Raw genomic sequence first — 26,088 nt, forward strand, 5'->3', positions numbered from 1 at the left:
CAGAAAATCCCTTGGGGTCTTTCCAGCCTTCCTAATAGGCTTGCTGGGAGGATAACTGAGGGCAAGTGTATACGGGAGGCGTAACCTAACATGAGGCACCTGGCAGGTGTCAGGGTCCAGAGCGGCGGTTTCCACCACTTATCAGACCCCTGCATGTGACAGGACAGGAGGAAAGAGAAGAAGGTATTGTCACTTCACGTTTTTCTCCTTGTGCCTTCTGATCAGAAAGGTAACCTCTCTCTAGGTAAAAACTGGCTCCCAGCCTAGTGATAAGGAGAAGGCGGCCCAGCAGAAGGTGAGAAATGGGAGCTTCCTATCACTTGTACAGAAACTCCCGGGATACCTGTGGTCTCCGCTCCCTGCTGGAATCCCCTGCCTGCTCCTGGCCTTGATCAACACTGGTCAGCAGCAGTCACGCCCCGCCCTCCCCATCCCAGATCTCTCTTCTGTGCTAAGGTTACCATCCCCCACCCCCACCCTTTACTTAGAGAATATTAGAAACACGTCTTCATTACTTAGATCACTCAGATAGTCAGAGGCTCCTCTGAGTGCCAGCCCCAGCATCCTGCAGAAGCTATAAAACTGGGCCACACACACAGGCTGGATGGAATTTCTGGATTCAGGGCCTAAGAATGCAAATCACATTATGAACAAGCCATGTGTCTGATTTCCTTCTTGGCTATAATCCAGGGGTTATATGGAAGACCCCAGATAGACGGACAGTAGTGATGAAAGAGGGAGAATCTGGGGAGGTCTGATCAGGTGACAACTGACACCTAACCAAAGGCCAAAGATCTCTGTTGCCATGTATAGATACTGACAATCTCTGGTTTACTTTACTGACAACTAGTTGCAATACACATACTGTTTTTCCGCAAGTGTTACATATATGGGAAGAATGAGATGCAGTAAATAAAGTACCAAAGCTAAGACCAGTGCCTTTGTACAGAGGTGGTGTGCACACACGCACGTGCGCCCACACACATCCTAAAGAGACTAAGCGGGTAACAGAAATGCGACAAGACTGCTAGAAAAAAGAGTAGTGTGAGTCCTCATAGCTAAACTGGACTGAGTGGTTAGTATATTCTAAGTGCTTGGCGTTAACTCACAATAACCCTATGATGAAGTTGCCTCTAAAAATATTTTTTGAACCAAACTGTCATAGACTATAAATCTAAGGCACAGAAAAGTTAGGCAGCCTGTCTGAGGTCACAGACCCAACGAGTGACAAAGCTGGGATTCAAGCCCAGGTCACTGGGCACCAGAGCCCCTGCTCCTAATTATGGCACAGCCGACATCTTGTCTGGGGAATGCACGTCAGATTTAGTTCTGCAGAATGATGAATCTCAAAATGAAACTGCAGCTGAGACTTGGATCAAGGAGAGTCAATTTTTAACCCCTAATTTAGTAACAACGCAAACGAAAAGGAGAGCCATCTTCTGCTTTCAAAAGACAGCACAGGCATTCAGTAAATATCCATCATTTTCCCCTTCTTTGATACATTTAATAATGTTTAGTGCTATTCAGCATCTATTCAAACTTTATTCTACATCTTTCTTCTATATTTTTATATTCTCTATAAAGAAGCTGGAAGGCTTAAACATCTACTTGCCAATACTTTCTAACAGGATCCAAGATATGATGTGGGTTCTGCCAATGAGACAGACTCACGGGAGGCAGAGGGGAAGGCACCATCTCCTCAGGGGCGATGTGAGCAGACGGCGACTCCGGTGGATACGACACCGTCAGTGCTGGACTTACCAGCAGCCCCAGGGGGCTGCGGGGGCAGTGAAGCCGGCAGCAATTCCCAGACGCCTGAATTGCAGCTGCACTGCCACATCACTGAGAGCCCAAACGTTTAGTAAGCAGCTCCCTTGAGGCCTAGCTCCTCCCATCTTCCCCATGGTTTTGTGAGCACCCAAGCCTATGCAATAAATATTCCTCAAATAACAGGAGTAGCTTCTGTTTCCTGCAGTTCTTACAGGATGGTCCACGTTATATGGAAAGCCAGCAGCAAAAATGAGAAGACAAATGTGTGAGAGGAAAGCAAAACAAGTACACTGTATGACCTTTTAAATGTTGCTGAAGATTGAAATAATCCGTCTTATATTTTACGCAGTGTGAATATTTTTGCAACTTTTTTTTCAAATGCATGGTTTAATTCCGAGCCGGTATAGCAAGATACTGTAACAGTTTACCTACCTGCCATCCTCCGTGCCGTTCATTTCAAAAGCTTCTCCATCTTTACTCCAGAACAACTTTAGACTGTGCTTCAAATATGAGTCACATTTGCTCTCACAATGGAATTCAACTGTATGTGACCTGGGGACACGAGGATTCTTAGGAGAAACTCTAAGTTTTGTAGCATCTGTTTTTAACAAAACAGAGATACTAGTTAGAGCTAGTACAGAGCACAGCATGCTTTGTAATCAAATGCCTGCCATTTAATCAACCAAAATGGTCAACATGAAAGACAAATCCTGATGCAGTGCTGGTCTCCCTGTCATTTCCTAACGTCACATACCATTACTATTTTCATTCCATCCAGGCCAGGACACCTGACAAAATTTGGGTGGAAGTATTAACTAATAGCCATTTCCTTTGCTACTTCGTAGGCAAAGGGAGTAAAAAGAGTAAACAAATGCCTCAAGATGTTGAAAATAATACAAATTCTCCTTCTAGTGCTTCTGGACATGTGGTCAAAACACCACACAGAAAAGAGGAAAATCAACTGATTTTCTATTAACATGTTTGTTATTAACTCAAATCACAGATTAAATGGTGACGCCTGTGCATAGACGAACTAACAGCACGAAGGGGAGGAATCTGAGCACAGGCCCCATGCAGGCAGAAGCTGTGCCTGTTCATGACATTGAAGTGTCCCCGAGTCCTGTGCTCAGAAGGGAGCTGTATACGGTAGGTCCTCAATACATATTAGTTGGATTTCTTGTTGAATGAGTTACAGTCGTATTTTGAAACTATATTAATATCAATAATGTGAAGCTCAAACATTGGTATCACGGCCATTTTTAAAAATTTTTGTTTCATTATAATTGTTTCAAAACATATAACCCTTACTCTTCAGGGCCACATTAAGGCAGCTATGTTTACCCCAGGGTGGCACGCGGTAACCCTCTCAGAAGCCACATCTCACAAGCTGACCTTCAATCCCACAATCATGTTCTGATATTTGCTAACTATATGTGACTTAAGAAAGTGATGAAAAATCAAAAGTGTTAGTAAAATTGAGTCTTTGGTATTCCAAGCATGAAATTTGAAGAGATTATCAAACTGAATTAATTTCAACTCAATTATTAAACATCTTACTCCTAATTCTAAATTTAAAGCCAGAAATGCATTTAATAATAATTGGCAGAATTTAATAATCACCTGTTTAACAAGACTCTGAAGAAGTTCACATTAATTGTCACATTTTATAACAATTCTATGAATATTAATATCTCTACCTTACAGAGAAGGTAACTGAAAGCTAAAATGAAATTAAGCAGTGATACTAATATTTTCTAACTGGTAAGGGACTGAGCTGTGATTTGAACTCAGGACTGGAAGAGACCAAAGCCATGACTTCCAATCACTATGCTGTATAGCCTGCTATTCAACTCCATTCCTGACATTTTTTTCATATATAAAAATTACACCCTTAATTCTCATGGATATGGTTCCTGTATACCCTTACATATAAAATGGACATTAAAGCAGGCCAAAAGTTTATGGACCTGTCCTTCTGTCTGACTACTGGCAGTTTTGAGGTCCACTCTGGGCCAAACATAGTGTTGGCTGATAGGCATGTGAAGGTTCATTTGGATTCCAGACTTTACTCATTACCATCCACCTGGCTGAGCTCCTTAACTTTGACATTGGTTGATTTTATAAAGTGTAACAAGAAATCATCTCCATTGACATTATAAAGAGTATTTTTTTAATTACATGTATCACCTGAAAATGCAGAGAGACATCAGATGTAGACATCATAGGAGAGTATTTATGTGCCTTAAAAAATATAGTTGCTGGCATATTGGATAAGGTAGGGCACAGAAAAAAATTACTATTAAAGAATATAAGAATATATAAGACAGCAAAGAAGGAAGAAAAGAATAAAAGAAGGACAGGAGGGTGTGTATGTGTGTGTGTGTGCACGCACATGTGTGTACAAAGACATAGAGAAATGTTTAAGTACTAGTGAAAACAGATGATTAAACAAATATGTACCCTGTCATCCAAGTAGAGGGAGCAGCAGGCCATCACACTGACCTGCCAAAAGAAATACAAATCCTCCTTGCATTTGCTATAGGACCTTTCTATTATTGGTGTTTTCCTGAAAAGGGTTCTCTGAGCAATTTTTAAATCTAAACATGCTGATGCCTGAGGGTCTGGGTCCAATCAGCCTGAATTTAGACACTCAGATGCTCCTCTGTGGTGCACTGAGAGGTCTCGGCATGTGCTTAACGACTACGAACTATTAAAAATATAATAGGTCGCCTGGACAAGCACAAGGGTTTGAGAGACAACCAGGAGCTGGAGTAGAGTTGAGCGACAAGGTTCACGTCCTACACAAGGCCACTCCTTCAGGACAGAGAGAGGTGCTGGTTTCCTATACTGTGAAGAAACTAATACAGAGAGTCAAACACAATGAAGAAACAGGAATATGTTCCAAATAAAAGAATAAGATAAAACCTCAGGGCAAAATATATAATGAAATGGAAATAAGCAATCCACCTGATAAAGAGTTCAAAGTAATGGTCATGAAGATGCTCACCAAACAGGGGAGAAGAATTGGCAAACATCTAGTGAGAACTTCAACAAAGACATGAAACATATGAAAAAGCACGAAAAAGAAGTCCCACCTGAAGAATACAGTAAATGAACAGAAAAATAGAGACAGAGGTTCAGCAGCAGACCACACAAAGCAGAGAAAGGGTAAGTGAATTTCAAGACAAGGCAGTGGAACTCACCCAGTAAGATAAGCAAATAGAAAACAGAATTTAAAAATAAAGATAGATTAAGGGACTTAATGGACAACAGTGAATAGACTAACGCTCACATTATAGGGCTGCCAGAAGGAGGAGAGACAGGGAAAAAAAAAAAACAGATTTCTTATCTGAAGAAGTAATATCTGAAACTTCCTTAACCTGAGAAGGAAACTCATATCCAGATCCACAAAGCCCAGGGAGTTCCAAACAAGATGAACTCAGAGATCCACACTTGAGATGTAAGGACACACACAAACTGAAGGCAAACGGATAGAAATAGCTATTCCATGCCAATGGAAACCAAAAGGAGTTTTAGGGTAACTTTACTTAGAGAAAACTGACCTTTAAAAGACTGTAGTAAGAGACAAAGAAGGGCAGTAGATAGCGATAAAGGGGGTTAACCCAACAAGAAAATACAGCATGTGTAAATATTTATGCATCCAAAATAGAATCCCCTAAATATACAAACCAAATATTAACAGCCCTAAAGGGAGAAATTCACAACACAATAGTAAGAGACGTTGATACTCCGCTTACGTCAATGGACAGATAATCCAGACAGAAAACAACAAGCAGACACCAGCCCTCAATGACATGCTGGGCCACACGGGCTTTACAGAACATTCCATCCAAAAGCAACATTCTTCCCAGGTGCACATGGAATATTCTCCAGGATAGATCGTATGTTAGCAAGTGCTGGCAAGAATATGGAGAAAAGGGAACTCTGGCACTGTTAGTGGGGATGTAAACTGGTGAAGCAGCTATGAAAGCAGTATGGAGGTTCCTCAAAAAATTAAAAAGAGAACTACCATATGATCCAGCAATTCCACTTCTGGCTATTTATCTGAAAATAAAAATACTAACTCAAGAGATATATGTGCCTCCACTTTCAGTGCACCAATATTTACAACAGCCAAGATATAAAAATAACCTAAGGGTCCATTAATGGATGAATGGGTAAAGAAATGGATATAGATATATATATGTATATAAACAGAATATTCCACTGGAATATTATTCAGCCAAAAGAGAGAGAGAGAGAGAGAGAGAGAAATCTTGCCATTCGTGACAACTTGGATGGACCTGAAGGGCATAATGCTAAGTGAAGCAAGTCAGACAAAAAGACAAATGCTGTATGTTCTCACTTATATGTGGAAACAAAAAAAAATTTTTTAAGTTCATAAATACGGAGAACAGATTGGTGGTCACAGAGGTGGAAGGTGGGTTTTGGAAGAAGTGGGTGAAGGGGGTCAAAAGGTAAAACTATGCGAAGGAAGAATGGATTGATATTCAGATCTATTTCTTAAACATAGTAAACACATAGAAATTTCAGCTCATGTTTATAATTTAATTTATTCCCACATAAAAGTGGCTGGGGAGCATTGCCCTAGTTCTAGCTAGGGTTTTCCTAGATACCCTTGGCCTTGGGCAGAAAGGAGAACTATTGAGCATAATACTTTGCTGTTTCAACATCTCTGTTCATGGAAATTCCAGAGTCTTCCAGTTATTGTTTCTGGAATCCCAACAACATGACACCATATATAATTTAGAAATTCAGTCCCAAGTTTCACTGTTCTAAGTACGTGTGACAGGAGCAGGGCAGGCTGTCATTCTCATGCCATTCCCAAGAATACAGACATCCTGCGTTAGCTAATGGAGTGGGGAAAACGTCGAACCAATTCACATTTATTTAGCATGAGCTTTAATTAAGAGATTAATAGATGTTTAGCTCCCAAGTAAAAATAAATAATTAAATTAATTAATTAACTAATTAATTTGTGAAAAACCCAAGAGACTATTAATGGCTTCCCAGGACTTTCTTCAGAAGAGAAGAAATACAAACCTGTTTACGATTCAAAAAGAGGACGAAAACCCTCCTCACTGTCATGCTCAAGTCTTTATGAAACTGAGCCTTTATGAGTTTAGTTGCGAAATTTCTAGTTCAAAGAGTTGATTACTGGTGATACTTACATTGAGTTGGTTATTGAAATAAAGTAACTTGGTTCACAGAGTTGATTGCTGGTGGCATTACACTGAATTGGTTACAGAGATATACCAAAATAGGGAATTCAAGAATATTGGTGGTCATGCGTCACCAAGAACACCTAGCTCCCTATCACAGTTGTCTAAAGCCATGTACACACCATCAACGTGGCCTGTAATTCTTGTGATGATCTTTTAGATGAAACACAATCTGGGAGTTTTGAAACCGCCTACGGAAGTTTAACAGATACCGAACTTAAGTCATACTGTTTCATTTGGGAAAATGAAGACAAACTTCATGTAAGAATTCATGCAAGGTAAAAACCAAATAAAATTACTTCTGATATCCAGATTGGCTGTGACTGCTGTTTTTCCTTTCGCATTTTCTACCCAGCAGGAGTAGGAACCAGCATCGTCTTCTGTGGTCTTGTTGATCTGTAACGTGCCATTCTCGTGGATATGATACCGTCTGCCTTCAAGGGGTTTTGCCTCTTCCATCTTCTGCCTATAAGCATAGAAAACTCACATCAGTTTGGGGTGTGACAGAATTGTATACTTGTTTTCAGACTGGCCCCAGATGTCATTCAATCGTGTCCCTTCTTCAGGACCTTTGCAGACCGTATGAAATGTCCCACTGGGATCTACAGTTTTCCCAGAATGGGTGACAGGCGTGTGTCTTACCTGCCCAAGCAGACCGTGGCTGGAGGAAATCTGGGTCTGAGCTCTAGGGTCCTGCTGTATTTCTAAAAGCTCTCAGTACCACTTTGCATCTGTCCTTAGAGCTTAATAAGTATTTTTCACCTTATTGATGGTGAACTCTTTAGTTAATGACGGCTTCAGGGTACTAAAATGGGAAAGCTAGTAATTGAGAGAGATAATGAACCTTCAGAACAGACTGCTGTCCTGGGGGAACATTGGTCATTCAGAAATATTATAGGCGGAAAGCCTCTCCTGTCCTGTAGACAACGATTACAGTCGTCCTTATCAACTCAGTCATTTTCTCCCACACTCATCCATTTTCTGCCACAGCTTGATTCACCCTAAACATTTCACAGTAAGAGGCTGCTGGAGAGAAAATTCCTGATGGACAGACTCTAGCTGCTGTTCAGACAGGGTTTTATAGGGCTTGGATGATGCACTTGCCTCAGAGACAAAAACTGAAGAACTGTCAAAACCTCCCAGCAATCAAAATAAATAATATTTTAACGAGGTACTTTCAAAACCCAGAAATAATGCAAAAAAAATCCACAATGAACAAATTATCCAAATTTTAAGTAAAGACAGAATCCAACCCTACACTTGTATGACCTTGCCTTGCTCACTTCACCCTAATCTCAGCCCTGCAGAGCGTTGGCGAAATTGTTTAAGAAGAGTTTAACCAAATTTTCCCACGGTAGGAACAAATATGGTAGATCCATGTAACAATGTGTTTGGAGTTACCTACACCATCCGATATACTGAAATTAAATTCAAAATGCATGTTGGAAAAGTTTTAAACATAGGCATTTGAAATGAAATGCAGGCTTAATAATTACTTAGGTAATACACAAAACAACAACATAAGTAATGTCTGATCTTAGATGTACCCATGATGAAAACTGAATCTCCCTGTAAAATTGTCTTAGTAGTAACTTCAGTGCCTTGCCTTCCTTTGTGAGCAAAAATGGCTCTCCGAATGTCCCCACATGAGACAATCCTACAAATCTAGTCAATGGTTCCAGGAGAGGCAGTTAAGTTTGCAAACTAATTGCTCAGAGGCATTGGCTACCTGTAACAACATGGACACAATGCAGCCTGTCAAATGATGGATGAAGAAACAAGGCGAAATCTACACCTGACATTCTCTTAAGAAAACTGTACCAGCTTACCAGGACACTATTGCCTCGGGTGAAGCAAAGAACTCACAGTCCAAGAAAGCACTGTACCCAACCACTGTAGCGTAATTTTCTTCATCTGCCGTTTGTATCAACGGGCGAACATCTATTGGAAAGCAATATAAATATAGTTTTAAATTTTCATATAAGAAGTAAGACAGACAAATTAATTTCTATATCCTAGCCATATTAATAAGAATAGAAGACAGCTGAATATCACAGCACATATTCTTGAATAAGAAAGTATTCAAATGCCATGCATTTCTGAAAGTATAACTTTTAGTCTAATACGAAAATAGAAGGTGGAAGGTACTTTGATTTCCCCCCGTGTTTTATGTGCCGAGAATTCAGTCTACTTGTGAGTATGACCTTGAACATTTTCCTGTAGAAAATGGCAGGTTAACAGCCCGCTCCCCGGTGGGCTCACCTACGACATCGATGTTGGCACTGGCCAGGATCATGCCGTGGACGTTCGAGGCCTCGCACTGGTACACAGCGGTGTGGTTCGGCTGTACGTTGGTAAAACTGATTTCTCCGGAGGTGATGACATCACCAGAAAATGGATTTCCTTCAAGAGATTAAAGAATGCCAGTTTGATAAAAAATAGAACGTGAAATATTTAAACACCATTTATTAAATGTGTCCCACAGTATTTATATTTTAAGACCAGTTTAGGGTGAATAATAGTTCGCTGAAGCCAATTCTTTACAATTTCTTAACAGCAACCATGAATTTTTCTTTCCAGACCCTTCTGCAATTTCAGTTTTCCTTCAAATTAGTATTTATTGCCAGAATCTGTCAGTCTCTGGCTCACTGCCTCTCCATACTCACACCTGTAAGATTCCAGATTTTCTGTTTAGCATTCATGTCCCACTGTGAACTGAGTTTCACTTACTCCTGTAAATTGAGGTCCTGATACTGCCCAGCGTAAACCACATGATCAGCACAGCTCGATCCCCTCAATCCACCAATACTGGCTGCTGTTTTCCCCTCGACACTCTGTTCCTCTGTTTCACTTCTCTGCCCTTCTGCAGTTTTCCAATCCACACCCTTCATCATTTCAACAGTCTCGCTTTGCTCCTTAACCACTTCAGATACAAAGCTCCTACAGCCCATTCTCCCAGGAAGACTAAACTCTTCTTGAGGGCCAAGACCAGCTTTTCTACTTTTTGGCAATAAATCCTACCCCACTCCTGATCCAAGCATAATTCCGGAGATACCTTTTGGAAGTGAGAAAAATCTAATATTTATGGTATCTTTATTAAGGGCCAGAGAACTCTGTTGGATATGTAACATGTGTTACCTCATTAACTCTGCCCAGAACCTGCTAGATCAGCACCGATGGGACCACTGAGAAGGCGAAAAGCCTGCATTTCAGAGGGGGTGAGCCCACAGCCCACAGCCCCCTGCCAAATCCCGTGCCCTGCCACAACCCTCCCACCAAGCAGTGGAAAGGGCAACATACGAGCTAGGGATGTTGACTGAGAAGCACAGGTGGTGAAATTTTTCGTTTAAATGACATTACAAGATTACCAATACATCTGTTTGTATGTGTGTGTGTGTCTCCATTATACAAAACAGTGAATACACTAAGTTTTAGGTCATAGAAAATACTGGGTATTACGTCATAAAATGGAAGATTTTTCTTATGCACCTTTTTCCTTCTGGGGGTGAGAGATACTTGACTATGAGGTCCGTGGTGGCAAGACCTCGCCTGTGTGTCATGCGCTGTGTCCCCAGTGCCTGAAAAGCAGCTGTCACAGAGGAGGCAGTCAGTGAATGCTTCCCATTGGAAAACATTTTTGTTGGGTAGCATTTTATTCCAAGTAGGTCTCTCCGTGGTATGGAGAAGAACAGATCCCCAAAATGGCCAAGGTCTAACCTCTACAACTGGTGAATATTTTACTCTCCATCTGCAGAAGGGAGTCTGCAGATGTGATGGAGGGGGAAGGGCTTTGAGAAGGGGGATCACCCTGGATCATCCAAGCAGGCCCATGTCATTACAAGGCCCCTTATCACCAGAGAACCTCTCTTGGCTGTGGCCAGCCCAAGGGAGATGCGACTATGAAAGAAGGGTCAGAAAGATGCAAACATCTGGTCTGAAGATGGAGGCAGTCGGCCAAAAGCCAAGGCAGGTGGGCACCCTGTACGAACTAGAAAAGGCAAGGAAAGGGTTTCTCTCTCAGAGCCTCCAGAGAGGAACACAGCACTGCTGGCACTTTGATTTTAGCCCAGTGAGACTTGTGTTGGACTTCCAACCTGCAGAATTGTAATATAAAAAATGTTTTAGGCCACTAGACTTGTGGTAATTTGTTACAGCAACAATAGAAAATTGGTACAATTCTGTAGCTTTTTAAGGAGCCAAAGAATTGAGACTTGGATCTCACTCCGCACTCTCATACCTGACACCAAATTCTACAAGTTTCACAATTAGCCCCATCATCCCTGTCAGTTCTCCTTCGACCATCTGCCCCAGGACAGAAGTGCAATATAGTGGGAGAAACTTCAGCTCTATCTTAGCCATTTCACTTCCATTTCTGGCTCTAAATTCACTTGGGTTGTGTCCCCCAGTAAGTGATGCAACATCTCCGAGCCTCAGTGGCCACATCTACAAACTGGAGAGTAAAAAAATCTCCCTTGCGGGGCTTATCAGGAGGCAAAGAAACACCGTATGCAAAGCATTTGACAAAGGTTAGGCTTGTGATCAGTAATAGTAATCATTCTGATTTAATGTTCACATAAGATACGTAAAAGATATGTAATTGCTAAAAATGCAATGAGCCCACTATCAGCAAACATCCTAACTACCAATTGTTATGACCCGCTGGCAGGGAAGCAAGGAGAGCTTTGGTCCAGGGCTGTGGAAGGAATACGGAGTTTGGATTCCAAAATTGCGGCTTTGGTTCTAGGTCTGCCATTATCCAGTGGTGCTGTCTTGCATTAGTTTATTTTCAGCCTTGACATTTCCATCCATAAACAAACCAGTTACCTCTACTTTGGGAATAAATCCATAACCTAACTCCCACCCCAACCCAAGGCTACAAAATCTTTCAGGCAGCCCCCACCTGGAGTCACACAAGTGCTTCTCCATTCAGAGGCCAGAAAAAAGATGCTCTGTTGATACCTTAGAGCCTGCTGCTTTCCTCATCTAAATCCCCCAAGAGCTGCCCATCTTCTCTGCAGTAATACCCCAAGTCCCCACTCGGACCCTCACCTTTACATGCGATGCGGCCCCTCACATCTCCCTGCAGGAGACTGGTCTCTCCAGGCACTGCCCCCTCTCGTTCACTCAGCCTCAGCCACAGCAGAGCCCTGGCTTTTCCTGAACACTCCAAACATGCCTCTGGTCTCTGCCCTCAGTGACCTCTCCACCCGGAAAGCTCTTTCAGAGGGATTGGCATGGCTGCACCCCTCACCTCCCCCAGACCTCTACTCAAAGGTAAATAACCACACGGGTCTTCCCAGTATTACCTTAAGATAGGCTCTCCACGCTAGGTCCTGAACTTCTCACACCCTCCCCTTCCCCAGCGGTTTTTATTTTTACCACACTGCAGTACACAATTCTGTACCTACCTGTCCACTGCTTGTCTCTCCCCTCTAGAACGCCCCGTTTACCAGAGCAGGGGCTGTCCATTTTATTCACTGCTCTCTCCCAAGCAGTAAGGCCAGTGCCTGGTACTAAGAATGCATTCAATAAATACTACTTAATGTAATAATCAATCTGTTAAATAATAATCATAGTCCCTTTAAAAGGCTCATTTGAGGGTCCAAAGCAATATGTGAATGCCCTTCATGAACAGCCAGTGCTGTTCAAATATAAAATTTCATGATTTCATGCCAGAGACTCTGCATTCTTTATTTCAGCATCCTTAGCATGCTTTATGAACAAAAATTGTTTTCATTTCCCTCTGATCTACCTCAAGTCTTATTTTTCATTTTTTATTCTGTTCTCTAAAGAATGAGTAAAAAGACTCAAACTGAGGATATTAATAATGAGGGCTAAAGTGTCCGCTGACAGATAAAAGGATAAAGAAAGTGTGATATACATACATACATATATATCTATCTATCTATATATCATACACACATGTACACATAGTGGGATACTGTTCAACCATAAAAATGAGGAAATCCTGTCATTTGTGACAACGCAGATGGACCTTGAGGGCATTAAGCTAAGTGACATGTCAGACAGAGGAAGAAATATATTATATGATCTTACTTATGTGTGGAATAAAAAACAAAAAAACCCCCAGATCAGAACAAGCTCAGTGGTTGCCAGAGGTCAGAGGGTGGAGGATGGGCCAAATGGGTGAAGGGAGTAAAAAGGTACAAACTTCCAGTTATAAAACAAGTAAGTCACGAGGATACAAAGTACAGCATGGCAACAATACTGCATATCTGACAGTTGCTAAGAGTAGATCTTAGATGCTCTCATCACAAGAAGAAAATTAAGTAGCTCTTTAACATGGCAGTTGTTAACTGGACTTGCTGTAGTAATCATTTCACAGTGCATACAAATATCAAAGCATTATGCTGTACATCTAAGTCTAATATAACACACATCAGTTACATCTCAATAAGAAAGACGAGGAAAAAAATGTTTCTGAACCGCTCATTGTTTTGCCAAGGTATCTGTTACTTTAAGTAAGTAGGCACATTTCTTCTTCTGGAAGCTTTAACAAGACAGAATTGAAAGTCATTGTGCTTAGTTATCTGCTAAGAAAGGAGATATGGTCATACTGTGATTTGACAATTTCTAGATTAATAGCCATAAGCCTGTGAAAGTAATAGATATTTTTAAATTACTATCACTTTTGTTTTCAATCTCATCATCAAATGTGTTCAGTTAGTATCTGCTTGTCATTGACACTGTGCTTCCGGCCATTCACAGAACAATAAAACAGACGTTTCTCTCAAAACTAATAATAACAACAAAGAACACTAAGGTTTCCTGAGTACTTGCTGTATGAGAACGACAGTGAATAGTACTCTGTGTGGCGGTCTCTGTGCTAAGCGTTCTCTACGTGGTGTTTCCTTAAATCCACCTAACAACACCCACTGGTTGGTGCTGCTTTCAGCCTCATTTTACTAGTGGCACAAAGGGCTTGAAGAGGGTCAGTAATGCACCAAATCACACAGCTAGTAAATGATTGAGCCTGAGTGCAAACAGACACTCTGCATCCAGAGTTGATGAAATATGACAACGTTGTACAGATAACATTACCCCAAGTGGCTGACATTTTCATCTCATTCAGTCACAACCAACTACCATTAGCTCCATTTTGCCATTAAAAACTAAAGCCTGGGGAGATTCACTGAGCAGCTCAAAGTTAGTCAATCTCCCCAAGCTTAGGTGCACAGCCTAGTTGGGGTCCCCAGGTCTCTGGACCACCAGGATGCCTACCCTGTCTCTCTGGCCCTGTGGATTTCTCAGATCATGCAGACAGGCATGCCCGAGAAGATCCTTGTAAAGAGCAGAGCCCACGTGAAGGGTCACTGTTGCTTGGATCCCAGGGAAGTCCTGCCTTCCAACCACTGAGTCAACCACAGGGACAGGGAAAGGCGCAGCAACTGACTTTCCTTCTTGGGTGCATCCTCTATGTCATTCAGTTGCCTTATTTTTAAACCTTTATGAGTGTGAGAGAGTGTGTGTGTGTGTGTGTGTATGTATAAAATTAATGAATGGCCCAATAGACATTAGTTATGGCTGTTCCATAAATCCAAGCATAACTCAAATTGCTTTGCAAGATGCATGCTATTTTGGATTTCTTGGTTAGGTCTGTCTTGACAGTCCAGCCACTTGCAATTCTGTTTTAGCCATAACCAGCGTGTCTGACCATTGACCGTCCCTGCAAACTGCTGCCTTCAGCATTGCATCACAATCGGTGTTTTCACTTACTCTCAATTGGGAAGCCGTTGACTCTCCACTTGACTGTGGGTTCAGGTTCTCCTTCAGCCTCACACAACAAGATACCACTGCTCCCAGTGCTGTACACACCACTCTGAGGTTTCTTTGTCCAGCGAGGGGGCTCTGGAAATAAAGTGAAGAGCACATCAGCATTTTATCGATCACAGAAGGTCCGAAAAGGTTAAGGCCTGTAGTTCTGATATACACCAGCAGAGGGCAGACACAACAAAGAGTTTTACACTAGCTCTTGGCAAATGTTTTTCTAAAGCAAGATATGGGCATTGTTTTTCGCGTGGAATAGGGTGTGTGTGTGTGCGTAATTTGGAATCTTAGCATGTATAATAAAATCAACACACCAAAAATAGTTGTCTACAGTCACTTTATTTAGCTACTGGTGAAGTATCCATGTCATTACAGAAAATGGAGGGATAAACACATTAAGTTTTATCTAAGTGCTGCTTACAGCTTATTTCATGCTGTAGCATGGCATACAAAATGGCTGATATTCAAGAAATAATTCTGAAAAATTTTTTAATAAAATTAAAATGTTCAACCATTATTTTAGAGATTTCTTAATTAATGACTTTATAGCATTTTTATGTCCAAATCTAATTATCTGTCTTAAGAATTTGGCAAACATCATTGCCTAGAATTTTTTTTTTTTTTTTTTTTTTTTTTTGGGTAAGGGATAAGACAAGGAATCCTGTAAGTTAAATTTACTTTTTTGCTCTAGAAACAATGGAAGAAAAGATGTATTTAAATCACTTGTATCTTTCTATGCCCTAATGCTCCAATATTGTAATTCTAAGTAGTGTTTCAGTACAGAATGAGACATTTTTCTTTGGTGCAAACATTACTGTCATGTTTTGTCACCTTAAGTATATTACTATGTCAGGAGTGAATAAAAGATACTGATTAAAGCGTGGATGGTTTGGGTAATTTGATTGCAGAGAAAATTGCATAATACCTGCAGGTAGTAATTCCCATCAAGTGTTGCTTGGTTATTTCCCCCAGGACATTTTCAGATTTCCATTTTTGTCAAAAAGGAAAGTCTTTAAAGATACATATATGTGTAAAATGAAAAATGTCATTTAAACAAATTTCTTTGAGTAAAACTGGAAAAGGAAAATTATGGGGGGAAAATGTCTACAAATTCACCAGGAAAAATGAAAATATACAAATATCCCTGGCAAATGCAAGTCTGAGCAAAAGAAATTGCCCTTGTAATTATTCAGTAGGGTATGGACTTAATTAAATTCCAAGTTAAATATTTGTGTTCACAATTTGCAATCTGTAAATATTTAGTCATTTAGTTTAAAATGCAGCAGTGCAGATCATAAACTGCATATGATCCTCTGAGGTGAAGTGTTTTAGTTTTTGTATGTGTTGGCATTTGTTATATCGTTACTTTGGGGGGGGGTCTTTTCATATAACCACAATAGAATTAAACATCTGAGTCAGAGAAAAAAGCTCCATGAATGTGAAAATTTTCATATTTACAGCAGAAAACTAAGACTACTGCTTTCAGAGCTTGTTAAAAATACAGGAGAGCATGGGATGTAATATACAGCATGGTGACTATAGCCAAGAAATAATACTGTATTGTCTACTTGAAAATTGCTGAGAAAGTAGATCTTATAAGTTCTCATCACAAGAAAAAAATGTAACTGTGGTGATGCATGCGAACTACACTTATGGTGGTGATCATTTAGCAAAATAAAGAAATATCAAATCATTGTGTCATATACCTGAAACTAAAAATGTAATATATCAATAGTATCTCAATTAAAAAATAATAAAGGATATCATGTAATGATGACCTTTCTCTAAATCTTTATGAATAATATAATCAGGATTTCTATTTCTAGTTTCAGCCTACAAATTTCATTAATCCTTTAGGGTCTGCATTAAGGTCCACCAGTTAGATCTTAGGTAAAGGGTGCTTACGTGACCATCATATCCAACCCTTTCACCTTACAGATGGAGAACTGAGCTTTGGAGAAGTCATTTAATTTGCCCATGGTCATCAGGAAAAGAAGCCCTACTTTTGCTGTTTCAGGGATCTGTAAACCTACTGGGTAAGCAGCATTCAGACTCCAAAGTAAATGTTGTGTTATTTCTAATTCATTACTATTTCTTTAATTTGGATCACAGACAGGAACCAAGGCCAAATAGCTTTACCCACTGTCACTCTGTGCTTCCAAATCGAAGCTCCTCTAATATCTATCAACTGACTCAAGAAGTTCTGGGTATTCACTTAGGGTCATCCCTAAGCTTTACCTTAATCCTTTATCATAAGCTTTCTTTAGAAACATGTGGACATCTGTTACTATGTGTTTCTTCTGAGAGGTAAGCTGGTCCTGAACGAAGGTAGACGTGGACATGCAATTTGAGAGGGACTTTAAGTCTGTCTTGCTCAGAAGCATCTTATTCTTGGGCCTTGTCTTGACACTGCTCTCCCTTCCAGCCCAGACTGAGACTCTCACTGGGGTCCGTAGACTAGATCACTAGACTCGTTATCTCTTAAGAGCCAGAGCAGAACTGTTCTCTTTCTGGTGTCTCCTCTGCTTGATTTAGGGGAACAAAATTTGCCACCCCCAAAGTATCTCTTTGGCATTCAGATTATTTTGAGCTGAAAACAATCAAGGCCCAAAAGATGTAGAAAGAAACTTTGGCCTCCCTCCTACCTGCCTAATATACTTTAGATAGAAGGCCTATTTCTGGACTAGAGCTATTACCAGAAATATCTGCCAAGAATATGGGCTAGATGTGGTGGGGGAAACTGCAGGGCCCAGAGATCAGAGTCCACTCTGTGTCCCATTGTCTGTACAGAGCCCAGCAAACATTTGTGCACCAAACATTTGCTTTTCCATCTCCGTGTCTTCCTTGGAGATGCCGTCCTTCCCTTTTAAGTCCCAAACATCCTCTTTTGTCTTTAGCTGAAGATGGTATTTAATGTGAGGGCTTTGGCCATTTTGGCGAGTCACTCAGTTTTCCTGGCTCTTTCACATGTATACATGTTATTGCACTTTTGTTTGATTGTTTCCTGTTAATGTGTCTCATGTCAATTTAATCCTTAGACCAGCCAGAAGAAGACAAAAGCAGAGAGGAAAATTCCTTCCTCCCCGACATTGACACAATGAGCACAGATGCATTTAGGGGTCATTTTGAGTTAAACTGAAATGACTGATCTGCAGAGACTCCAGTGAAAACAGCACAAGGGAGAAAGGAAGGGGCCTTGGATTAGAAGGGAATCACTGCCTTCTGGTCATTCACCAGCTCATAACTTCACTTCTGGATTGAACATATTTAACTAGTGGCTACCTTGTTCATAATAGAATGCACGTGAGCCTGACGGACACTGGGTAGGAACAGAATTTTTGGTGGCTGAAGTCAGGCTAAGGGCATGCATGGACAGAAAACAAAGAGTTTTCCAAAGGTTGGAACATGCGACTGTTGCTGAAGGGTGAGATCTAGTTGAAAGGATGGAAAAAGAGGCTCAACAGAGAGGAAAGAATGATTAAAATGGAAAATTCTGAGAGGAAACACCATCACTGAATTCCAGTCTTTTATCCTAAGATATATGGTAACTGAAGAAAACAACTTATGCTGAAACTTTATTCATTTTTTCATAATTGTAAATAACAAAACAAGGTGATAAATTTCTCTCATGCTGCTGAAAACTGAGATGTAAATGTCTGAACATTTAGAATATAATAAGCAAGCTAATTAGAAATGTTTATCACTAGAATGAAAACAAAACAAAACAGGAAATTCAGTACCTATAAAACAGACAACACAGAGGTAATTTTCTTAGTAAGAGATTTCTACTAAATAATTATATATTAATAAATCAAAAATTATTAGCTTCATCAAATTTGGATTTAATTGCAACTTTCTGGAAATGGATTTCTTATTTGAAAAGGAGGCTTTCTTAAGCAGATCAATGACTGAATTGCATTTGAGTTCATGACATCCTTTTAAAATACAACACAATTATGGGTATATAGTCATGCATGAATAGTTTCCTACTACACTTACTAAATTTCAAAAGCCTTAAAGGATTCAAACGTTTACAACGTGAACATTGTTAGCAGGACTTCATATAATCAGTTGAAATGGGATTGTGGTCATATTTTGATTTCTGGATTTAGAATGTTTTAAATGCCATTTTAATCTCTTTTTACTGAATGTGTAATATTTAGACCACGGATTCCTAGAAAAGATAGTGTTGCCTTGTCAAGACACCCTGGCTGTTTTTGCTTATACATATTCTAGGATTTGAAAGTGCAGTTTGCTTGCATATTTAGAATGCTGTAGCTTAAATTACAGAGTTTGTGCTTAGCAATAAAGAAATATCACAAACAGAATACAGTAAAACATGTGCTGTTACTTAAGCACAGTGGGTGTTTTCAGAATGGACTAGATTCGCAAAGTTCACAGTAACACTGCTCTTTCCCATATGGCTAATCCTTCTTATTTAATTTGAGTTTCCAAGCAAGAGTCAAAGAAAGGGAAAGAAGAAGGTTCAGGAAGGCAGAAGAAAATTGAATGAAAGTGAACGCATCTGTCCATATGATTAATGAAGGATATATTTACTGCTTTCACACTTAACAGTAACAAAAAAGACTTCCTGAGCTCAGTTTGCTTCTCACTTGCATGTGTGAAGGGAAACTCCTAAAACATACAACTGAGGGCACATTTAGTCGTTTCTCATTAAGGAGAAACGACTAAATGTTCCTCATAAAAACATTATTTACATCTCAATAGTGCTAATAGCTGTTTTATGAATAGTGAGGACAATTTGTTCAGGATACCTATATAATCCTTTGGAATCCTACAGTCAACATTTTAAATTGCATAATTAATTTTACATCCTTGATTTATTTTTTCTTTTTGCAATCCTAGCAATTCTTTTGAAAGCTTCAGTCTTGTAGTCAAAAAAGAACCATGACCAGATTGTTAAAATATTCAGCTACCGTAGCAATGTTCCAGCCATCTGGAAGGATTTCTGATAGTCAGCAACTTGGAGTAGGAGCAGCTAACAATTAGCCATGTCTGGTTCGTGAGTATGTGTGTGCTGGGGCGGGGGGCAGGGGGTTATGGAAAACATCCCTGTTGCATAGTATAGCCAAATTACATAGAGGCATCAAATGTTGACTAAAAGATATAGAAAAAAACCCCTCAAACTCTTCCTCTCTGAATTTCTTAGTATATAATTTAAGGACAGAGGAATGTATCTCTGTTGACAGATGTTGACCGTTACGCATAATATTGGGCTTTCTTCCATACAGATTTTGCTTTTGTTGAACCAAGGGAAATGATAGTCTCATCTTTGCTTTTCCATTCTTCCTAACTTAACTAATCTCACACATTGTGAGAGAGAGATCTTGACAATACACTGTTATTCCAAACAGCGGCAAGATTCAAACAGTTATCTTAACATTTACTTGTGAATAGAATTTGTATTGAGTTGTCTTTTTTTTTTCTCTCTCCATTCATTAAAATATCTGGCCTTTACTTAGGTGTTCCCTGGGCAAATTAAAACTTTAACAAGGAAACTTTACTGGAACACAAGTGGAAGCTGTAGAGTACCAGTAAATGGAACCCTGAAAGAGACTGTTCCTTTCAATACTTAAGCCTACGCAGGACTACGTAAGTACAAATGCAGTAATCATCTCATTAATTTGATCAATACAGTCAACCAAACCATACATAGAAACTTCAGTGTGATGAGAATCACAGAAAATAGTCTGCATCAATCAAATGCACAGGATGACTAGGTAACCCTTCCACCTGCCTCGCAGGCAGAGCCCTGATACCCACATATTGCGACTCCCCATCTTTTTAAATGATGACATCATTGCCTACTTATTTACAGAAATACAACAAACCATAGCCAAGTCTCTGCTGATCAAAAGGCTTGGACTTAGGGAGGGATGACTTCAATATAACCTTTTTTTTTTTTGCACCTTTTGATAGAAAAGTAACACTTACACTATAGTGTCTATTTTTCTTTCACAATAATATATTGAATATCATGTGAACCCAAGATATGGACCCCAAAAAATATCTAGGAAAGAGCTAAGACAATAATTGGTCTGGTCCCCTTATTTCATTGGTGAAGAAACAGACGTACAGGAAGGTGAATTCACTTAGTCAAGGGCACAGGAAGCTAATGACAGGACTGGGAAACAAAAGTCCAAGCTTCCTCCTAGGCCCATCATGGTATTTCTTCCATGGCGAGGCCTACCTCTTTTATGAGTTCATATTACGCAGTATCATATATATATTACAGTAATTTTTTCCCCTCACTGTATGATGACATAGGAGATTAGGTTCAAGGACTATTCAAACAAATAGTGGAAGTTATCTCTATTCAGTCCCTAACATGAAATCCCTTCTTGTCATCCGTCCCTTTTAGGTGGTTTTGTGGGGTCAATGACAAACCTAATTAATTGAAGTGTAATATATTCCATTGCTCACTCTAGAATTAAAAGTTGAAACAGCTAACCTGTTCTAACATATATGCATTAGAGGTCCACTCCAAGTATGAATTCAGTTTTTTTTTTAAGTGAAAAATAAATCAACACGGGAGACGTACCTTCTACTATAACATGAAAATCATGAGTGGCTGATCCCAAGAAATTGTTGGCTGTGCAGCGATAGCTTCCTTTGTCCTGGTAGGAGACATTCTCTATCTTCAAAGTATTGCCATCATTTACTTCTGTTTCTTTTCCCTTTGGTAAATCATCACCCATTTTGTTCCACTCAACCTGTGGAGTTGGTCTGCAAAGCAATACATAAATAATAAACATTTTTCAGAGTGAAAAATAAAATATAAAGAAAACCACAGGACACGCCCTTCACTGTGTTGCTTTCAGGTCTGCACCCAGAGTTCCGCTGAAAAACATCAGCCTTCCCGGTGTGTGGACCGGCCACCACCATCAGTGGTGACTGTCAGGACTGGATCAAGTCTCCTTTATTCCAAGTTCCTGTCATAGTCTGCTTTCTCATAAACCTTCTGTTTCCTCCATTAAGAGGGCTACGTTCATGTACGTGCTGAACAGGTATGGTTAGATGAAGGCTGGATGATTGTGAGACAGGAAGGAAGAGGACATGGCACAACCATCAAAGGAATGACACAGCAGTTAACACCAAGATGGCGGAAAATTCAACTCCCAGTAGACCTAGAAGTGGGAGGTTTGACTTCTAGGAGACCTTGAGCTTCACTGTACACTTACTATAATATATTAGCAAGGTAAATGGCACTCCCACAGGCATCATGCAAGTTCCGATGATAGCCACAAAAAGTCAAAAAGTCGGCAGTGGCCCAGTTCCTGGGAATCCCAGCCCTTTCCCCCAAGTAGCTGGAATAACCCTCCCTTTGTTAGCATATGAGGTTACCGAGCCCATAAAGACTAACAACACCGCGCCTCATGGACTCTTGCTGTCACGTTCTGAGATGGCCCGCACCCTGTCTAAGAAGCGTGTGTCTGCTTTTACATTAACCACATCCTCCCCACCCCCCAAGCCACAGGGCCTCTCTGGCCTTCTGAGGTGGCCTACACTGTCTTTGGAATATGCATCTCTCTGAATAAATCTACCTTTACTCAACTATGGCTCGCTCTTGAATTCTTTCCTGCACGAAGCCAAGGACCCTCACTTGAAGGCGTGCAACCCAGGGACTCGACGGAGACCTGGGACACGGCCACCATCTCATTCCCTGTTTTCCTGTATCAAATGGACCCAAATAAATATTACAACATATTTTTCAGTGTGCTATCTCCCTGTGGGTGGTTTGAAAAGGCCAGAAATAACAACCCTCTTCCCTGTATGAGTTTGAAAAATAGGATCAATAAGGACCCAGCAGTCAGCAGAGAGAAGTCACGATACCCCCTGTAAGCCTAATGAAGCTGCTCTTGGAGACGGGCTCAGATGTGGGGCCCGATGTTCTTGCTGGACCTAGGATCTGCTCATGTTACAGCAAGGTGGGCTCTGCAGCGCAGACCTGGCTGGCCAAGGCTTCCGCGCCCTGGTGGGGAGTGCGGGAAGAGAGAAACCAAATCTCCCTTGCTTACAAAGATTAGACCACTCAATCAAAACAGACAAATGATAAAAGCAAAAAACAAGACAAAAACCGAATTGATACCTTGTCACACACCAACAGTAACATTTCTCTAACCTTAGGTGGGTGGAAAACAAGGAGGAGGAATCAGGCCAGCTGGGTTTAAAAACAGAAAAATCCCATCTCGTGAAAACCAGACAAGTGGAGAGAAGGACCCTCTATGACTCGTGTTTTAACAATTAGGTGGAAAACACCGGTGGCTGGTTTTAACTGATGGATGATTTCTTTTTTCTCTCCTCTCTACTTGGGGTACATGACTGAGTGGAAGAAACAGCTCTGTTGTTTTTATTGATGATGTTCCTCCTTCTCACTATACTTCTTTTTATCATTAATGCAGGAAGTTATGAGTTTGTTCTAAATGTGGGCACTATTATCATTTTACCAGCGAGGATTCTAAAGTTTAAAAAGTTAATTAATTTGCTTAAGGTCACTGGGGTAATAAATGACATATTAGACCTTGGAATTTGACTATACTTGGTCTTTTTATCAGTGTGTTCTATTATATTTGGGCTTTTTCCATCCTTTTTCTTTGTATATTCTTGGAATATATGCTTGTAGCCAACTTATTTAGTTACTTCTTAATAACTGAACATCTACCTTCAAATTGTTTCTGTCAATTATCTTCAATTGTCTGTTTTGTTAAGCAGTGGTTAAAATAATTCAGTTATTAAACAAAACAAATATTATAAGTAAAAATGAAGGTCTTTACACACATCTAGTCTTCCCCCCACCCCCGCCCGAGGCTCAGGTGTACCTGCCATACAGAGCTGAAGCACTACCTTTTCTGTGACCAGGCTCAGAGCACATGGCGCCTCCTACAGGAAACAGGAGCGATGCGCAGACAGGCAGTTGTGACAGTGCATCAGCTGCTGGCTTCCTGAGCACACCACCCAACAGGGCAAACAGCCCACGTCTCCTAACTACTTGCTTTGCATTCCGTCTGTCAAAATGGCAATTTGCCAAACTGCAGGCTGCTCTGGACCTCAGGTCCTCCAAATAAAGAGGGTTTTTTTTTTTTCTGAGTCTATGCTTTCATAGTGCAAGCATCTCACTGTCTGCAAAATCTTTTTTTTAATTGCCAGTCCTTGGAAACTAGTCTAATCCTTTAATATCTATTTCTTGAAAGAACAGAATAAAATTATTATCCTGAAGTATCATAAGACCATAAGACATAATCTACCAAGGGACACATCTATATCATGGCAAGAATGGCCAGTTACAGTCTTGCTAATTTTTTTTCCCTTAAAAAAAAAAAATTGAGAAACATTTACTAACATCATTTGAACAATAAAGTTTTGAAGGAGAAAATATTGCTTAATCCATTTTTAGACATAAACATACACCTTGACATCATGTCAAATGTTTGTTTGGGTCTTTGGTCAACTTCTGTTCTTAAGCTTTCTTTGTTTGTAATAGAGTCATACCTGGATTAATTCATGAATTTAGAAAATAGAAGAGAGAGAGAAAATTTTAGCTCAACAATCAGCAGAGGGAAGCCATGATATTGCCTTTAATCCTAATGAAGCTTTCCCCGGGTGTGAGTGAGCGGGAGTTGGCGCGTGCAGTGGTCTTTCCACTGAGGGACTCACCGTCTGTGCTTCTTCTGGGGAGTCAACACTTTTCTCTTTTGAATGAAATTCACAATGTCATTTGAACTATTCTCAATGTCCACCCTACTCACAGAATATACAGAATCTAAACCCCTCAGCCTTTCCCTGCAAAAGTTTTCTTATTTTAATTAATAGTATCAACATCTTCATTGTTACTCCTCATTTTCTCAAGTATCTAATACATCCCTGTTTTTTAGATTCAGGGGCAATGCCATCCTTTGTTCTCCCTTTTTCTTCTGCCCCATCTTTTACTGAACAGAACAGTTCATTTGGCTAAAATATGGTGAAGAAGTTAAATTTAGGAGTAGTTTAGGGTTCTAGAGACAGTCAGGATGGAATCCTAGCCCCCACTGTTACACTAAACATGCAGAAGTGAATTTAACACTCTGGTCTACACTGGCCTCACCTACAAGCGGGAGTAACTGTCATAAACCGTAGAGAGGATACAATGAACACATGAAGTGTGAAACAGTGTGCCTGACACGTACTGAAGAGTACAGTGTTGTCTTACGTATAATTACACTTGTTACTACAGAAGGCTTGCCATTCAAAACTTCTTACAAGAAACATTTTCAAGTATTCTAAAAATGTTACAATGTATCACTCTTACTTGAAAGAGAACCAGGTCAGATAGGATTCCCAACCCAACCCACTGTGAGTAAGAAACCACTTCAGGAGAACCTCTTCAGACAAGGAATCAGGAATCCTCAAGTCCCAAGGATGACACATATTGAGGTTCACTTTCTTTGTCTACATCGCTTCATGACACTGCTTTTTCCAAAAAGCACATGAGAGCCATTCTACTATATTGAAAACCATCTGGGCAGTTCTCGGTCAACTCAAGAGGTAAATTATGGCATTTGTGGGAAATAGGGGGGAAAAAAAAGGATTATTGGTATGTTCTTCCTGCCCAAAGAGTCAATCAAGAACAGTGATGAATTCTCAGAGTTTACTTTCTAACACTCTAAACCCGTATGAGGAAGAACAAAAGAGTATGCAGTTACCAACGTGATTCCACCTAAACCTGGGGCTTCCATCTCCTCACCTAATACAGAGACCAGACTTCTGAACTGAGGCCACATCACTGCACTTCTAATTCATGTATACCAATACACTGGCAATTTAAGACAGATGAGCAACCTAGGTATCTTTGCTGGATGGAAAGAGAAATTCACAAAGCATAGGGGTTGTAAAACCATTAAAACCTGCTCCTTTTCTCCACAACCCAATTTAAAAACCAGTCATTCAGAATATACACTGAAATATGAATGAGTATGAACTTCAAATCCTAGTCCATGAACCAGATGCCCAGCTATAAAAACTCAGTTTACAAACTGACTATGTAAACTCTGGTGTGAAAACGTGGAATGTATTCTCCCACGGTTCTCCTAAGGGCAGGGATGGGTTTGCGTTGGTAAACACAGGAGGATGACGACAGGAAACAGGAGACCTTGTATGAACAAGCAGTAAATGAGACGGTCCTTGTTTACATAGACTTACGGTAGTTACTCAGTATAAATGTCGCTATTTCAAGCGGTGACCAAGCCAAGATTCCTTAGGCTTTTCTGGGAGGATTTGGTAAAATGCACTG

At 40.3% G+C, this 26,088-nt stretch overlaps 1 protein-coding gene across 16 annotated transcripts in view; it reads right to left on the bottom strand.

The window, feature by feature from the left end:
* CHL1 (cell adhesion molecule L1 like) overlaps positions 1 to 26,088 on the bottom strand; it is a 183,920-nt gene that overhangs the window by 33,650 nt on the left and 124,182 nt on the right. For all 16 annotated transcript variants that reach the window (XM_045507065.2, XM_010970584.3, XM_045507066.2 and 13 more), the window contains 6 exons: positions 21,364 to 21,548; positions 14,751 to 14,882; positions 9,276 to 9,416; positions 8,843 to 8,954; positions 7,313 to 7,479; positions 2,203 to 2,368 (listed from right to left, as the gene is read on the bottom strand). In XM_045507065.2, the coding sequence (XP_045363021.1) occupies positions 2,203 to 2,368; positions 7,313 to 7,479; positions 8,843 to 8,954; positions 9,276 to 9,416; positions 14,751 to 14,882; positions 21,364 to 21,548 (903 nt within the window). The remainder of the gene's footprint in view (positions 1 to 2,202; positions 2,369 to 7,312; positions 7,480 to 8,842; positions 8,955 to 9,275; positions 9,417 to 14,750; positions 14,883 to 21,363; positions 21,549 to 26,088) is intronic.

This window comes from Camelus bactrianus, chromosome 17 (assembly GCF_048773025.1).
Source record: "Camelus bactrianus isolate YW-2024 breed Bactrian camel chromosome 17, ASM4877302v1, whole genome shotgun sequence".
Lineage (NCBI taxonomy): Eukaryota > Metazoa > Chordata > Mammalia > Artiodactyla > Camelidae > Camelus > Camelus bactrianus.